The sequence below is a fragment of the Neofelis nebulosa genome, chromosome 1 (genome assembly GCF_028018385.1).
Source record: "Neofelis nebulosa isolate mNeoNeb1 chromosome 1, mNeoNeb1.pri, whole genome shotgun sequence".
In the NCBI taxonomy this organism is placed as follows: domain Eukaryota; kingdom Metazoa; phylum Chordata; class Mammalia; order Carnivora; family Felidae; genus Neofelis; species Neofelis nebulosa.
Genome location: NC_080782.1, coordinates 93,512,447 through 93,531,229, shown reverse-complemented (window position 1 = coordinate 93,531,229; position 18,783 = coordinate 93,512,447). Strand labels below are relative to the sequence as shown.

The following is an 18,783-nucleotide window of genomic DNA, read 5'->3' as shown; positions in this document are numbered from 1 at the left end:
AGATATCATGAAAATACTAGAATATCTGTATAGAACAACAAAAGTGTAAATAAATAATGAAGAGAAAACTAGGCAGAGCAAGACTACATTTACAAGAATATTTTACATGAAATAATTTATATTTGAATCTTTAAAATATAGGTGTGTTCATGGTTTGTGTGTATGCACAAATCTTACATATGCAGTCTCTGCTTACTAGCTTTCTTACATCTGGGAGATTAAAATTAGTATAGTCTTTTGTCCACTTATTTGAACAGTGTAGAAAGAATTATAAATGACAGAAAATTTTATGTTTTATGTATCTAAAATTGGAGATACATAGTGTTTCACATTTCCAGGAATTTCACATTAAATATTTGCATTCATTATATACGTGCATATGTGAGTGAGTATGCCTGGTGCTGAAGACACAGCTCTACAAGTCATGTTCTTGCTGTGGAGCAATTCATTATCTCTTTAGGGAAAACATATTAGGTAAGTCATTTAATCACAAAACACTATCACAGTTAATATTATAGTAATACTAGCAAAATACAGAAAACGTAGGCTATAATTACTCTGGTGTGAAATTTCTCCCATAAAAAAATATCCTTTTGGAAATAAATCGTAGATGTGAATAAATTATTAACATTTAAGCATTTAGATGTTTTGAAAGCTTTTTGGTATCATTTTCCAATTTTGATCCTTATCTCACTACATAAATTACTAACATTAATAAGCAATAAATTCTCATTATTTGCTTAATTATCTATATAAAACTTTAAATCAATGGAAACCCATAAAAGTGACTTTTAATTATACTTTCCTTAAAAAGTTTTCTTGAAATCATCTTCACTATTGGGTTAAATAATATTAATGTTAAAGAAAACTGCATGATTTATTTATTTGTTTATTTACATTTTAGATTTGAAAAATGTGTGAGTGCTAAGGAAGCTTTGGAGACTGATCTTTATAAGCGGTTTATTCTAGTGCTGAATGAGAAGAAAGCAAAGATCAGAAGCTTGCATAAATTGTTAAATGAAGTTCAAGAACCAGAAAGGAACATTGAGCGTGAAAGGTATTTGGAGTGTCTGTTTTGAGATGACAGATACATAAATTTAAATGGAATTTCTTCCCAAACTTAATGAAAGTTAGGTGCCAGCTTTGTAGCCTAGGAGATCATTTGCTAGTCTGCGGTGAGATGCTCTGGCTGTTGGAATCATTGGGCTGGAGAATTCTCAGCATGATCTCTCCATGTCTCCCCACTGTCATAGCTGTACTTAAATCCTCAAACTGTCACATGGTTTAAGTAAGTATTATTTGTTTAATTCTTAGACATCATTAAAAATATATTAATTAAAAACTTTTCTGCAAAACTGCAGAGTTGAATACACATTTATCATTTTGGTGCCTAAGCAGTAGTTAATCTTGGAATCAGGTGGCTGAGAGTGGATGTGTACTTGATTTTTAAGGAAAAGTCACAGGGGATTTACAGCTGGTATGGTTTGGACAACTATAATTATTTTAGTCTGATTTTTATTGTTTTATTGTTTTATTTATCATTTATCCACTTAATTATTTTAGTGGATACAGGCTTGGATCTATTGCCTTGAAGCTGAGAGAAAGCACAGGTTTACTAATGTCATCATATAAAGAATATAACATTTGATGTCAGATGTTCCTAGTTCAGGTGCTGGTCTGAAACTGAGATCTATTAGTACATGACTTTGGGAAAATACTTTAAACTCTGTGTCTTACTTGGTATCTTCATAATAAGAATAAAGGTACCTGTCTCAGAAGTTTGGGGCAATCAAATGCAAGGCAGACTGCTTCGAGATCAGTAAAACACTTAACACTGTGTGATCCACAGAAGGTAATTTGGAGGAATAGTATTTTGATAGATGAATGATGTGATAAGAAACTGATTCCGGAGTTAATTACAGTGAACATTAGCCACATTTAGCTTATGTAGAAGAGAAGCTTGTTCTTAAGAGAGTTAACAGATAGTCTTTAAAGTGCTTTCATCTCAATCACATATGTTTCAATATATGTTTGTTTAACGACAGTATTTTTTCAGGGACATTTTTTATAATTACTTACTGGTGAATTTGATACCTAACCAAGGGTGAGCCACTACTTTCTAATTCTATCTTGCTCTATTTCTAGGGAAGCCACAGCATGTTCTGAAATGACCGCTGATAGAGATGCAGTCTACGATGAAAGTACTGATGAAGAAAGTGAGAACCTGCCTGATCCCTGTGTGTTAGCTCCAGGTAGGAGATATACATTTATTACCTTTGTGGAATATTTCACTTGGCTTATTACTCTAACGATAATAAACTGTAATGAAAAATGTTATGAAAAAAATCTTTTCAGGGCACCTGAGTGGCTCAGTCAGTTAAGCATCTGACTTCAGCTTAGGTCATGATCTCAGGGTTAAGAGTTCGAACCCCACATTAGGCTTTCTGCTGTCAGTGCAGAGCCTGCTTAGGATCCTCTGTCCCTGTCTGTCTCTGCCCCTCCCCCACTTTCTCTCTTTCAAAAATAAATAAACATTAAAAAAACAAAAAGTAAAAACTCTTTTCTACAAAACTTCTTTTAGGGTTTTTAGTCTAAAACCTCAAGTACTTAATGTTGAAAATAATATTTATTATAATATGCAACAACTCATTAGCAACAAAATAAGCAAACGTACACACATACACACCCACCAAGTCATACTATTCCTTATTACAAGGGTGCATAAGGAATAAGCAAGGTACGTGTTCATGCTAGTTATCTCCAGCTTGAAGCTGGCTGCCTGTAACATTTGAGATCACCTAGCTAGAGCTATTGGTGGGTAAGCAGGGGGATGTAGAATGTTTCACATTATCTTGAGGTTGAGTCTTCTCTCGCTATTCAGAAAAGAAATTGTAATGGGGGAAGATGGGTTACAGGGGAAGAGAAGGGAAAAAGTTTAAGTTAAAGTACCTGAGCCTCACTCAGTCCCTCAGATTTAAACCCATGGATGATTTTTCTAGAGATTTAAACCTTTCCTAGAGGCAAGAGCCTCTGAACACATCTTACACTTATGTTTCTGACAGAAGCCCCATATTCTCAAAATAAATGTTTGATTCATTTATTTAGCAAATACCTTTTGAGTGCCTATTATGTACCAGGAACTGTTCCATGCAGTAGAGAGCAAAACACAAAAATGTCTACTTTCATGGAATTTATAAATTCTAGTCAGGGAAATAGACAATAACAAGATGCATAAATTGAGTATAAACTGTTGTAGATAGTTACAAATGCTGAAGAGAAAACTAAACCAGGGAAGGATGATAGAAAATGTCAGGATGGAAGTAGGACAAAGGTCGTGATTTTAGCCAGGGCACCAGAAAAGGCCTTGGTGAGAATGCGACAAGGTTGTCTGTGGGGTAAGCATGCCAGGCAGAAAAAATCAGGTAGTACAAAGGTCTTGATGCAGGAGTTTTTATTAACTTTTTATTGATATATTCAAGCAATAGAATGGAGGGAGGTATGGATAAAGTAGGAAGATGAAGATAGGAAGAATGATGATATGAGGTAGAGAGAGGCCAGATCATGTGTAGGGCCTTACAGGCTATTGTAAGGACTTCAAGTTTTGCTTTGAATTACATTGGACATTGTTGGAGGGTTGCAAACATCAAGTGATGGGATCCTACTTACACTTTTAGCAGGATTAATCTGGCTGTTGTGCTGAGAATAGAGTATACATAGTGTGATAAGTTTACAAGAAGATACAGCAGTGGGACACTGGTTCAACAATGAGTGAAGGATGTGAGTGGCTCAGACCTGAGTGGTAGCAGTGAAGATGATAAACGACAGGCAGATTCTAGGTGCGTCTAGAGGCAGCATATTTGTTGATGAACTGGGTATGGCTCCTGAGAGAAAGACACTAATCATGGTAAGTTTTTTAGATTGAATACTGAAGGCATGCAGTTGACTTACTGAATTAGGGGAATCTACAAGAGGACGGTTAGGAACTGAGTTTTACAAGCATTAAGTCTGAGATGCTGAGTATGGAGTTGGATATACAAATTTGGAGTTTGGGGGAAGGCTAAGTAAGGAGATATTTAAAGCTGGCTGAGCTGTCAGGGGAGTTTGAGAAGTCAGAAAAGGGCTGTGATCCAAGGACTCCACCTTAGTACATACACTTGGATGTGTAGAGGTCAGTAAGTTGAGGAGACCAGCTGAGAAGGCTGCAGGAGCAGCCTGGAGGTAGCAGGCAAACTGTAGGAGTGTTATCCTGGAGAGCAAGTCAAGGAAGTATTTCAAGGAGGAGCTAGAGATAAACTGAGTTGAATGGTGCACACTGGGTAAGAAGATGAGGATCAAGGACTGACTGACTGACTGACTGATGGATTTGGCAACACAAATTGGGGATCTTAATAAAACGTTTTCAGTGGAATAGCAAGAAGAGGAAATTCAAAAGGAATGAGACAAGATAATTGGAAAAGAAACAACAAGCCTAGGCAACACTTGTAACAAGTTTCACTGTAACGAAAAGGAAAGATCTGGCTAGCTGCTGGAGGGGCACGTGGGGTCAAGAATTGTTGTTGTTTTCTTAGATGACAGAAATAACATCATGTTTGCATATTTATGGGATTAAGGAAGGAAGGGGGGCAAATGTTGCCACAGTTGCTGGAGTACTGTCTCTGAGTACATGGGCGAAGATGGGATCAGATGGACAAGTGACAGGATTTGTTTAGCTTGGAACGTGGGAGCTTTGCTTAATGACAGGAAAGAAAGCAGAATAAATGGACAAAGACACAGGAAGATATCTAATTGCAGCCATGGAAATTTACTGATATTGATTCAATAAGTTGGTTGATTAATCTGATTCTAATTAGATTTGAATTGGATCACACATTCAAACACACTCTCACTTTCGCACATTGGAGTTAAATTTCCTTTTATTTGGAGGGCATGCTTGTTTTACACTAGTGACCCAATAAAAAATGAAGTCATTCTTTAATAATCACATGTAATTGAAAGTTCACTAAAAAGGGAATCTGTACTCTTTCCAACTTAAATGTTCAGAATTTTTATTGAGTACAATGGTCTTTGATTTTGTTCCTTATTCAGAGTATCTCACCAACCTTTGAAGTAGATGGAAATTATTTTTGAAGAGAAAATGTGTGGTTAAATAATGGGTATATGAGAATGGGGTCCTTTATGTGTTCAGTCTGTTTTAAGCAAAGCTTTACTATAATAGTACTATTTTAAATTTGGCAGAATTTCTCTTCTCTTCAAAAAACGTTTAGTTCATTGTACATTTTTTCTATGTTTTACATGGCATATTTTCTTTAATTCAAATCTAGTTCACTACATATTTGACTTATAGGCATCCAATCCTGTTTTATTTATTTATTTATTTATTTATTTATTTATTTATTTATTTATTGCATTTAACTTGCTTTTGGCAGGTTTTGATGTCAAGAATTAAGAGCATGAAAAAAAGAATTAAGAGCACTTTTATTTTAAATTTTAACTGTTCTTTTCCTTCTGCTTCAGTAAGAATTATTCAGGAAACTTAAGGTTAGGGATAAAAAAAAGAACCTCAGATATAAAATGCTTCATCTGGACTTAAGAACTAGATTCCATACATCTGAGGAAAAATATTATATGTATTAAACAAAAAATAACTTTCCTTATCATTTAGCATATTCTATATGTCATTCTTTTACAGAGACAAAATATACTAGTATTCCATGGGATATATGTATATATATTTAATCATAGCTTTGTCTTTTGGTATTTTGTATATTATTACTATGTATTTGGACCAGAGCAGTGAAAGTTTTTTCCTGGACTTATTCTGCCATCTTGGTAATACATTACCTATTCTTATTGTATAAGTAAATATTCGAATTTATTGTAGGTAGTGCAGTTTCATGTACACTTTCCCTCCAGTAAGAACAAGAGGAAAGCAGTTGATGGGATTTAATACATTTAACTCTTCCAGAAAGGCATTTATTTAAATGGCTAAATGTTTAACTTGGTAGTCATTTCTATTATGCAAATGTATTTTCATTATTATTGAAACCACCAAATTTCCTCATGAGTTGTTCCCTTTTTTTTTTACCCTGTTCCTGCATAATATAAGTTTAGTGAGACCAATAGACTTGGTGATTCACAGTATTCATTCAAGGAAAAGGTCTGTTTATATATATATATATATATATACACATACATTTTATCTGGAGATATATATATATGTATACATATATATATATATATGTATACATATATATATATCCAGAAGTACAATAGGGATATTGTAGTTTACAGGAAACTGATAGGTAACAGTTTTATGCATAGGCAATCTATTTTATTACTTTTTTTCTCCAAAGTTTTAAATTTCCTCCCATCATTAGGATTGTTGAGGAAATAACTGATGACAGTACTCCAATGTAATAAAGTATATCATGCTTATGTGTATGATACCATATAGTATGAAAACCCTTTAAAACATTTAAAAGTTTGTTAGCTAAAAGATCTCGGAAGAATTCTGAATCTTGAATGTCACAGTCTATACCACCCTACAACTACATTTTATATTTTTCCGTAAAAATATAAAGCAAGGTTTACTTTTTCTAGGTCTTAATTTTTAGAGTTTCTAGGTAGGTAGCAACAGTATTACAGCCTTAGTTTAAGAAGTAAACTAAACTGCATAGTAAAGCCCTAGAGTTCATAGGTATTTTGCTTTCTTTCAGATTAAGATTATGGTCCGTAAACTGGTTGCAGTTTACAGCCTCTGGATTACAAAGGAGGATGGAATGGTCACTCTCACTCTCCCCTAGTCTGTATTAACTCCTCGTGGTTTTAAAGGACTTCCTGCTTAGTCTGGACTCATCCTACCTACAGTGTTTTGTTTTGTTTTTATGTTTATTTTTGAGAGAGAGAGAGAGAGAGACCGAATGCGAGCCAGGGAGATGCAGAGAGAGAGGGAGACACAGAATCTGATCTATTTTTTTTTTTTTTAATGTTTATGTTGTTTTTGTTTTTTAATTCAATGGAAAAATAACCTGTTGGGTTATTTACTATAGATTTATTTACTATAGTTATAGTGAAACGACCTTTCCTACAGGAAATCTGTTTGTTGGGTACAGAGCAAGATAACACCTGATGTCCATGTCTGGAGAGAAACTTGAAGTTGAGTAGGTCTCCTGAATAACAGAACCTCACCAAAATGCAAAGAGATCAGAGTGTAATTAGTATAGCATCTGAGTACTGCAGGTGGGCTTTCATTGGTCTCAATAATGTCTGATATAAACTAAAAAATAATTTATGGTTTTGCAGTTTTTCATATATATAGCCATTTTGATCTGTAATAATAATAAAATTACATGAGAAAATAATTTTTAAATGTGTATGAATAGTCTAAGAATTTTAACCATTATTACAAAACATTTCTTAATGTTAACATAATTCAAAATGTGTGTGAATAATTATTGGAAAGATTGGGCTTCCTTCATAGAAAAAGGCTTTTTCTTATAAAGCATTTTGAAAACTTATGCTTAATTGGCTCCTAAGTAGCCTTTACGAGAGGAATTAATGTCTCATTAATTGTTTTTAATTATTTATTTTAAATTATTAAGATAATCAATATTTTTAAATTATAATTATTTCTCTTAGCAGACATTGACAAGATTTCTTAAAATTAGAGACCAATTAGGGGCGCCTGGATGGCGCAGTCGGTTAAGCGTCCGACTTCAGCCAGGTCACGATCTCGCACTCCGTGAGTTCGAGCCCCGCGTCAGGCTCTGGGCTGATGGCTCGGAGCCTGGAGCCTGTTTCCGATTCTGTATCTCCCTCTCTCTCTGCCCCTCCCCCGTTCATGCTCTGTCTCTCTCTGTCCCAAAAATAAATAAAAAACGTTGAAAAAAAAATTAAAAAAAAAAAAATTAGAGACCAATTAAATCAACTTTACTAAAAGTATAAATAAGAAAAATACTTATTCTACAATGTTTTATTCTTCTTAGCTTTATTTTAAAGGTACACAACCACTAAAACAAATAAAATAAGCTTTCTTACCACTTTTCTGCGTAATTATTAGCCCGAGATTTAGCACATTAGTTTAATTAGTCTTGATTCTTAACCAACAGGAAGGTCCCTGTATAACTGCTATCAGTAATTTAGGCTTCTACTTAGTTGGTGGGCTTCCTGAAAGGAAGTGTGATTATAGAATAGCCTTTTAGAAAATAAATGAATGGCTATGTCAAACAGTTGATGAATACTGATATAGTAGCTTTTAAAAATAGAACAGAATCCAAAATCTCTAAGTATCAAAGAGCTCGTTGCTTCAAACAGTGAATGTCTACTCACAGAGGGGATAACAACATGTACTGCCAAAGAGATTAGTCAGAAATTCAACTTTAGAATCACAGATTATTCCCTTAATCTTATCCAGCTTCTTTATCATAGGCTCATTTATTTATAAATTCTAAATAAAAAGCTTGATTTAGTAAAACCTGTCACAAAACAGGAAGTGCAGTTTGAGTATATTTCCTAGCAATCATGGGTTCTTACACATAATTGCTGAGGAAAGATATTATGTACTTCAGTAATCTAGATCTTCTAGTTCAAGCCCGTCATTTTTCCAGTGAGGAAACTGAGGCTTAGAAAGGTTCTCCTGTTTGTTACCTCAGTGAATACTCTGTCTCCAAATAAAATCACATTCTTAGATACCAGGGAGTAAGACTCCAAAATGCCTTTTGGTGGTGGTGGGTGGGCAGTTCAACTCTTAACAATGCAAATGTACATTCTTCTAGAGCAAGGATCAAATTTTTAATATATTTTCAAGGGGACTATATTCCAAACATGATTCAGAATCATTGACCTAGGAGAATGGTATTTAAATGAGAAAAGATGGAATAAGATATGTTAAAAGGAAACTGCAATTTAGACTACATAACAAGATGGGAAGAAGAGAAAATAGCATTCAAACAGAAGCTAAATCACACTCTGTCAGTTCATCGGACTGTCATTTTTCTGGCTGTGCACTGCACTGTTCAGTAAGGTAGCCACCAGCTACCTGAGACTGTTGGACACTGGAAATGTGGCTAGTCCAAATTGAAATGTGATTGAAGTATAGACTACACATTGGATTTCAGAAATGTAGTATGAGAAAAGAAGTAATATGTCTCATTAATGCATTTGTGTATTAATTAAATCTTGAAATAATTATTTTGTATATATTGAGTTAAATATATTATTACTATTAACTTCATTTACTTCTTTTTTACTTCTTAAAATGTGTTTAATGGGAAATTTAAAATTCTGTATGTGACTCATATATTTCTATTTGTTTGACATACTGATCTTGGTGTTCTAAAAAGTTCCATCTTGGGTTGATGTTGTGGTCCTGTAATAGCTGTGTATCATTGTGAAAATTAAATCAGATTGTACTACCAAGTTTTTATGAAGCTGTTAATGTAAGGGTGTGAGATCTTTAGGTGGATGTAGATGACTATGAGTGCGATTGAATATTTATATATAAGAAATGCTAAAGGGGTTGCACTGTCTTATTTATTTATTGTTTTTTGATTCATTGTAAAACAGACTTAAGAAAGCCTGGGTCATTTTTGTCCTCGGAAAATGAAGCTAAACATTTTTACTGATCCTGTGTAACTGCAGCCATGATCCGGTTGAGACAAAAGGTGGGGTAATGTAGCGATCCCCTCTAAATCAGCTGAATGTCTATAATGTATTATAAAGGATTCTTGCCTCTTTGTGATTGTGACAGGGATCTCCAGCACAAACAGCGCATCTGGTTCCTTGAACCAGTTCATCAACATCACTTATAAGCCATATTTTAGATCAAAGGGATAGGAAGGTTACCAGTGATGAGGTTCTGGAATGTTGCCAGCCCACCAGCATTGACATGATACTTGCTGCAGCTTCATTTGGGGGTATGTGTGAAGGATGGATATCAGCAGGCTTGCTAAGCAGAGTCTGAATACAAGATGTAGTGAAAGGGAACAGTTACAAGTGGGGTGGGCAGAAGAAGGACTCAAAGTGAGATCCTTAGTGCCAATTTCAAGCTTTGAGGTAAAACTCACTGGTAATGAGAAATAGTAGTTGCAAACATGTATCTGTGGCACTCAGGGTTTTGTGGGGAGAGTTGTAATTTGGAGGATGGCGGAACAAAAAAAAAAGAACTTCGAGTACTGCTAGCCCTGTTATTTCTCAAGCATAATGGGTAGCCATATTAAAAGGAATAACTTGAGACTGTATCAGAGATTGTGACTGTTGGTCTTTGGTATGACCTAGGTCATATACTTTTTTTTTTCCCCTTGGTAACATGAGTCTTCCAAATAATAAATCTGAATGCATTTAAAAAAGACATAGATTCCCTAGTTTTCTGTAGTCCTTAACACAGAAAGGGCTTTTATATTTAATCTGGTTCACTTTATTCATTGATATCATTTGCATGATTTCTGGAAGTATTTGAGTTTGTGAACCCTGGAAAATTACAATTATTCTGACACTGGTAACTACTGTGACTAGTTCTTCTAATTCTGATTCTTCTACTACAATTATTGTTCCTCCCCCTTTTTCTACTTCTTTACTATTAATATTGCTATTGTTGTTGCTATTACTCTTCTATTATGGTTCCATTACCTCTATTACCATAACTTCATTACCACCACCACAACTGCTACAGACTTAAACATTTATATGGGTGCCAGAATGTATTCTATTTTTCTTATATACATTACTTTATATACATGCAACAACAATCATACGAAGTATATACTGTTATTTTACAGTCGAGAGAATTGAGGCACAGTAAGATTAGAAAACTTCTAAGGCAATGCAGCTAGTAAATTATAGAACTGGGATTCTAACCCAGGAAGTCTAACTACAGAACTTATCTCTGAGAACCCTTCCTGTGCTAACGTTCCTTGTTTTCATTTAGTAGAACACTCTATTAAAATCTAAGAGTTCTGAGAGTTTGATTTTATATTTTAAATTTAAGTGTATTTGATGCCTTCATTTTTATAAAACAATTTAAGGCTCCTAATAAAGGAAGGGTGGAGTATATGGCCTCCTTGATTTCTGACTCAATGGAGTGGGCACACATTTAAGTGGAAAAAGATATAGTTTGGTGACATTAATGCACCGTGAAGATGAATGTGAATGTTCATATCCTTGTTGGATATTCTATTATGATTTGATGGCAAAGCAAATAAGGTAGCAGAACAGTGATTTATACTTAGTCCTTGAATAAAAGGCTTGGAAATAGAGGTCCTAAATAAATATTAAATAATACTACCAAATGTCCATGTAGACATTTAAAAATATACAGATGTAGTTTTAAATACAGACTTAGACTATATACTATTTATATATTATGTGGTGGATATAAATTTAGAATTACTATATCTTTTTGGGGATTGACTTTTTTTATTATTATGAAATCTCTCTTGTTGGTCTAGTACTGCTTCTTTCCCTTAAAGTTCTTTGTCTGATAATAGTATAGCTGTAACAACTTTTTTTTCCTTGATGTTTACATGATATATCTTTTTCATCTCTTTTTACTCTTTTACTTTCAATCTTTTATATATTTAAAATCTATAGTTGTTTTTTTTTTTAATTTTTTAATGTTTATTCATTTTTGAAAGACAGAGCACAAGCAGGGGTGGGGCGGAGAGAGAGGGGGACACAGAATCTGAAACAGGCTCCAGGCTCTGAGCGGTCAGCGCAGAGCCCAATGCGGGGTTTGAACTCACGAACCGCCAGATCATGACCTGAGCTGAAGTCAGATGCTCAACCAACTGAGCCATCCAGGCGCCCCATACTTGTTTTTTATTTATTTATTTATTTATTTATTTATTTATTTATTTTTAATTTTTTTTTCAACGTTTTTTATTTTTTTATTTTTGGGACAGAGAGAGACAGAGCATGAACGGGGGAGGGGCAGAGAGAGAGGGAGACACAGAATCGGAAACAGGCTCCAGGCTCCGAGCCATCAGCCCAGAGCCCGACGCGGGGCTCGAACTCACAGACCGCGAGATCGTGACCTGGCTGAAGTCAGACGCTTAACCGACTGCGCCACCCAGGCGCCCCCATACTTGTTTTTTAAACCCAGTCTAATAATCTTTCTTTTTAATTGGAGAATTTATTCCACTTATAGTTCATATAGTTATTTACATATTTAGATATAGATCTGCTAATGTACTCTTTTTTTTATTCTCATTATTCTATTTTTTTTCCTTTTATTAATTTGTTACTTACCAACTCTTATATTTTTGCTTTAGTGACTATCCTAGAGATGGCAACATACATCCATGACCTATTATAGTCTGACATTAATTTAACTTTCCTACTCCCTTGATAATGGACGCTTTAACTCCACTTAACTTTTTGCATTATTGTAACATATATTCCAATTTGCCATTTATTTTAGATCTCATAAAGGATTATTATTGTAGTATTGAAAAGCCATTATTCATTTCTCTTTAGCTTTTACCTTGTTCCTTATTTCTTTTATTTCTTTTTGCATTTATATGTTTTCATTGAAAGTCATTTTTCTTCAACCTAGAGAATTCCCTTTAATATTTCTTTTAGTGCACCTTAGCTCTTAAATTCTTGGGGTTTTGGTTTCTTTGAAATCCTTCCATTTTGAAAGGAATTTTTGCAGGTATAGATCTGTAGGTTTGCAGTTTTTTGTTTGATTGTTTTGTTTGTTTTAAGCACATTGAGGATGCCACTGCATTGTCTTCTGGCTTCTTTTCTATTTATTTATTAAAATTTTTTTTATGTTTATTTTTTTATTTTTGAGAGAGAGAGAGAGAGACAGAGCATGAGCGGGGGAAGAGCAGAGAGAGAGACACACACACAGAATCTGACACAGAATCTGAAGCAGGCTCTGGGCTCTAAGCTGTCAGCATAGTGCCGTACATGGGGCTCAGACTCGCACCCTGTGAGATCATGATCTGAGCCAAAGTCTGATGCTCAGCCAAACCCAGGCACCCCCTGGATTCTTTTCTTCATGTTAAGGAGATTCTATCCTGTTCTTTCTCTTCTCCTTTCCTGAGATTCCAGTTACATCTATATTAGATTTTTTCCGTATGTCGGAGTTTTGATAAAGTATGAAGATATGTTTCTTTACGTTGGGTTGTTAGCTGCTTGAAGGTGGTACTCCCTCAGTACCTGGTTCATTCAGTGTCATGCAATGAAAAGGAATGTAATAATTTTTTTCAAAAAAAAATTCATTTAGTGAATACAATTTGTGTGTGTTCTCCATATTTTTTTTTTGATGGAAAATGTATGTTAAATACTTTGAAAGTGTTTTTACCCCCATTGGTGAAATGTTTCAAAATATATAAAAGTACCTAAGCTAGTATTGAGCATTATGTAGTCATGTACAAAGTGGGGCTATAGTAAACTGTTTGTGTAATTAGTAAATAGTTGTCTTAAATTATCTACATGCTTCTCTCTGGTTTGCATGCTGTAATCTATGACATGCATTTTCAAAATTATTGTCTAAAGAGTCATTAGCTTGTTTTTGAGTTGGGATGATTTCAGCTTCAGTTAACACTCAGGTATAGGTAATGATAAGGACTTTATTATCTCACATATCAAGTGTGAACATAAAGCATTTCCATTGTTGAATAAGTCAGTGTCTTCACAATGTCATCAAGAACTCAGATGATCATATCTATCATCACTATCACACTTAAACGACCCAGGCTCCCTGGAAATGAATGTTTTCAAGAATTCCTATAATAAACTCAACAGTGCACAGTTCCTGCAAAATTTGAGTCCACATATAAGATTTTAGAAGTTGGCCCATAATGAATAAGCATCCATTCACAATAGGTATAGAGGTTTCACAATTTTCAAAAACACTGCTTTGAAACATTTGTTATTGTTGTTGTTGTTGTGTTTTTATTTGTAATGTATTCTTGCTGGTAAATCTCCTTCATTAAAAGAAAACAAAATTTTCCCATAATGTTCAAAACTAAGGTGGAGTATGCTGGATGCTGATTTTTAAGTATAAACTCGCTTCACGAGTTTTGGGTATATTCTCTTCCATAAGACCTTTTGTGATATCCTACTTTTTCTGTTTCATCATAAAAATTCACAGTTTCCTTTTTTTTGTTTAAATTAAGATATAATTAGAGGCAGTGCCCCTAAATGTCTCTTTATTTGCAATTTGAGATCTTTGTGCATCAATAATGGCCAAATGTTGGCAATTTCATGTGTTTCAACCTAATATTTGGTTTGCTTCGTGCAGAGAAATAGTGACCACCTTGATTTGGAGACGATTTGCCTAACGCAAATTAGCACCATCACTAAATCCCACCAAAAGGTGATTAAAATCAACAGAAACAACTCTAGAATTTAAGCACTGTAGTTTACATTTTCCACCTCTCTTGATCTGATGCTCTAGTGCTTGTCCTTGGAGGCGAGTTTTATGCTATTCAGAAGGACTGGAAATGGTGTTGCAGTATGAATGGGAACTTTAAAAAAATGTATTGTGTGAGTTGGTCTTGAGATATTAGTCTTTGGCATACACTGTAGTACTCTCAGACATTATGATGGCCGCCATTGTGATGTGACTTTGGTGACCCAAAAGTTATTAAAACTGCAGGGGCCAATAGTGGTGACAGTGATGATGGGGTATCAGGGGGGATTCTATTATTGTTAAGAAACCAAGAATGGATTCTGAAAAAGATGCTGTAGGCACTGCTTTCCATTGGTTTTTATTTGAAAAAAACAATAGTTAAAATTGAGTACTAATAGGAAGATAACTTTGAACTAGAAAAATATTTTCTTAGACATGATCTTCATTCCATTAAACCTATATTCCAGGAGATAAATGTTAAAAATTTTCTTTGCTAAAAATGTTTTGTGATCAAGTAAGTTTGGAAAACACTGAGTTAATAAAAATTAAACATATTTCCTTACTTCTAAATAGGTCAGTCTTTAATATGCTAATTAGTATACATTTTCAATCTTGTTAAGTGAGGACTACACCATGTACCATTTTCCACAGTTCAACATTTGCATTATTAGAAAGTTAATTTATTTCCAACAGAACGTGAGATTATTGAAAATTAAATAAAGCATATAACAATATTTGATATACTTTACTTTTTAATTTGGCCTTCTATCCTGCAGTTAATTTCATTGATATTAAGCTACGTCTTTAATAAACAATGTTTGCTGAAATAGAGGCTCCCTTACACAGCTCTGTGCATTTTTCTTTATTCCCTTTCATTGGTTATTCTGTATCAGAGATGTTTGTGGCATGCTTAATTTGGAAGTACAAAATGATGAAGTTAGGTGATAATACATTTTGAAATAAAAATTTTACTAGTATCAATTTTTGAGAGATTTAAAAAATAATACATAGGTTGAGTTTACCTGGCAAAATTCTTGGCACTCTCCTTATTAAAAAAATACAAATTTCAAAGGGTAATTATTGTTGACTTTCTTTGTAAAAACTCTTCAGGTTTCTTTTCCTGATTTTCCACCTACAGATCAAGCTCTTTCTCTGCTATATTATGGTGTATAGCTTTTCAAGGTAAAATAAAATTAGATTTTGTTACCATTAGAGTCAGAATTCACATGAATAATATCTTTTTTTTTTAATTTTTTTTTTAACATTTATTTTATTTTTGAGACAGAGAGAGACAGATCATGAATGGGGGAGGGTCAGAGAGAGGGAGACACAGAATCTGAAACAGACTCCAGGCTCTGGGCTGTCAGCACAGAGCCCCACGCGGGGCTTGAACTCACGGACCGCGAGATCATGACCTGAGCCGAAGTCGGCCGCTTAACCGACTGAGCCACCCAGGCGCCCCATGAATAATATCTTTAAGACATTGTGTGTACAGACTATTATATACTTGCTGTAATTTCCATTACAAAAGAAATCAGGAATAATGAACCATTTCTTTTAAAAATTTAATTGCTTTTTAAGTGACCACCTTTTGTTTAAACCCAAAGATAAACAAAAGAAACAAACAAAAAATAGCATCTGATAATTATATGGAGAACTTCCCATAGACACGCTGTCAGTCGAAGACTTTATTTTCAAAGCCAAGTTCTCATAGCTCACGTTACAAAGAGTGTGATCAGCAGAAACTCAGAATAAGAAGTGAATTGTTTCAAAAACATAAAATGAAGGTGCCATTACTTTATTAGTATCTTTCTGTTGCTTCACCTCATGCTTATTTAGGGACAAAAATTTAAAAACAAAAAATTAAGTACTTTAAGAACTAACCTGCATTCTGTCTTGGAAGGAAATTTTGACATCTGTTGAATCACTAGCTCTTTGGAATTATGGGGAGGAAAAGTTACCTTTTTGTAAGAATTCCTTTTGGCCTAGAATTGCTTGTTTAAATGTCACATAAATTGTAATAACTCACATGATTTAGATGGTACCACATTCTAATCCTGCTTCCTTATTTGAACGTTAGCATCATGAAAATAAAGTGTATGTCTGTAAAGAGAGCTAGCATAGCCTATTTTAATGGAAAGATTTAGACTGAGCTGAGAGCTCATGTCTAATCTTCTCTTTATTATTGTGGATAGAATACCTGTTTCTTACCTCTATCTCAGGCAGGGATTCTGGAAGCCATGTATCAATAATATATGTGAAAGTATTTGCACTCTGTAGATTACACAGACTAGTATTATTCTAATCAATGTTATTCTTTTATTTAGGGATATATGGATTTCAAAGAACTTTAAAGATAGAGTTTTCCTTGTTTCCCATACTCTTTGTTCTCTGTGTTCTAAAAGTGTTGTTCCTACCTCACCAATCATAGATAGTGCCTTGCACACAGTAGGATTTCTAACATTTGTTCATTAAGTAGTAAATGGTTCCTTCACAGTATAATTTAATATCTTTGAGATGAACACAATAAATACAATTTTAATTGGATTATAATTTTTAACTCATCTTACCTGCCATCTTGTTTGAACACTATTAGTAAGAAGTTGACACGTTTGGACTTCTATCGTTATCTGGCATAGCATCAGAACTGCCTCAGAGTTTATTTTAGCATCATCGTATTGCTAAACAAAGCCCAGCAGTTATGACTTTTGTTTGGCACAATTTCCTACCTATTTCAGAAGGATAAAGTATAATTTATACTAGTTGTTTTTCCCTAAGCTTCATAACACTTATTTAAACATTGTGTTATACCAAATAAGCCTAAAAGACTCCATTCATTCTCTGTTCTCTGGCTGGTATGCCACTTACTCACAGATTCATTGACTATGATTGATTATAAACTGCCTCTGAGACCCACTTACATGGATTGGTCATTTGTTAGAGTTTAAATGAGTCACAATTCCCTCTGCTATTCGACTTTACAACATGTAATAAGGTGTTTTTAATGACTTTCATTGCAAAATGCACTCCTTTTATCTGCAGACTAGCCTGGTTTAAATCTCTATTTTGTTGGACACTACTCTAAAGAAAACTTTTATCCCCCATTATACTTTTCTTTCCATGAAACCATATCCTAGAATATTTTAAAAGCCAGAGGGCTTTCTAATTATGCCTCCATTAAATATTTTCACAAAAATAAGCAGTTACAGTATTCTACATCAGCCTTTTCACCAAAGTCACCTTTTACATTTGTTACATTCCTGAAAAATTTTTAAATGCACAAGAAACATCATCAACATAGTTGTGCACTTGCCTGATTGTGAACTTCTAAAGAAAACGGATAAAACCATGGTTTACTCATCTTTGCTACTCAGCATCAGCACGGTGCTTTGTATTTAATGGATAGCCACGTTTTTGTTTTTTGTTTTTTCAATTGAATTGTCATAATATTTGCATAAAAAAATTATGAAAAGTCTTACTAGTGACTGCTCCACAAAGGTCTCTAGTAGAACTGTTACCTAAAGCCAAAAAATCGTGAGCAGGGGCTCAGCCTGTCACATAATTCTCAGGTGGCTGGGCAAAAGACCAGGTGTTAAAGCAATAGGACTTTCACTGGAAACTGTTTTTTCAGCTTCGGGAGAACTGAATATGTGGAGTTTTGTTTGAGTATGTCTACCCTTTCAAAACAATATCAAAATTAGGGTGCCTAGGATTACTGTAATCAAATTTTGTTCAGACCAAGGTCATTGAGTCTGCTAAGTTTCTAGTCAAAAAGAATAATGGAAAAGTGAATCAACATTGATTTTATGCTGCTCCGTGTGGGATGCTGTGCTAGGTGCCTTGCATAATGTATCTCATTTCATCTTGACCACAATCAATATCGGGCCTTCTAGCTCTCAATTCTAAAGAGAGATTAAGTAATTTGTCCAAGGTCACACAACTAGTAGGAGAAGCAGCCAAAATTTGAACTCACTTGTGGGTGACGGTAAAGCCCATGCTGTTTAATTACCCACTCTGTTTTTCAGGTTCTTTTATTATTAATTAATAACTAGATTTGGTTATTAAATCTTAACTATTTTATATAGGTCAACTGGCAAGATTTAGTGTAAAAATGAAGTAAAACAGCTTTTTTTTGTCATTTATTATACTGGAAAATAGTTACTAAGGCATTATTTAACATTCATTTGAATGCACAGAAAGGATCGATCTGAGATCAATATAAATCTTATTTCTCTAACTTTGACTTGGATAACCACATGTTCCTGTGTGCAATTGGCAAATAGAAATACTCGACTGATTCTGATTTTCTCTGGAAATGAGTCCAGAAGAGAGAATCAAAGCCTCCTCTACTCTTTCCTTAGGCACTCTAGAGGAGGTTACTGTTGTTACTAATCAACTGCATTACTGATGCAGTTTCAAGTTAG

At 34.2% G+C, this 18,783-nt stretch overlaps 1 protein-coding gene across 9 annotated transcripts in view; it reads left to right on the top strand.

The window, feature by feature from the left end:
* XRCC4 (X-ray repair cross complementing 4) overlaps nt 1-18,783 on the top strand; it is a 315,887-nt gene that overhangs the window by 92,398 nt on the left and 204,706 nt on the right. For 8 of the 9 annotated variants that reach the window (XR_009261112.1, XR_009261113.1, XR_009261111.1 and 5 more), the window contains exons 5-6: nt 905-1,057; nt 2,146-2,252. Coding sequence is in view for 4 of the 9 variants with exons in the window: in XM_058727918.1 (XP_058583901.1) it covers nt 905-1,057; nt 2,146-2,252 (260 nt within the window). In the remaining 5 variants the exon portion in view is untranslated. The remainder of the gene's footprint in view (nt 1-904; nt 1,058-2,145; nt 2,253-18,783) is intronic. The other variant, XM_058727965.1, reaches the window with a different exon arrangement.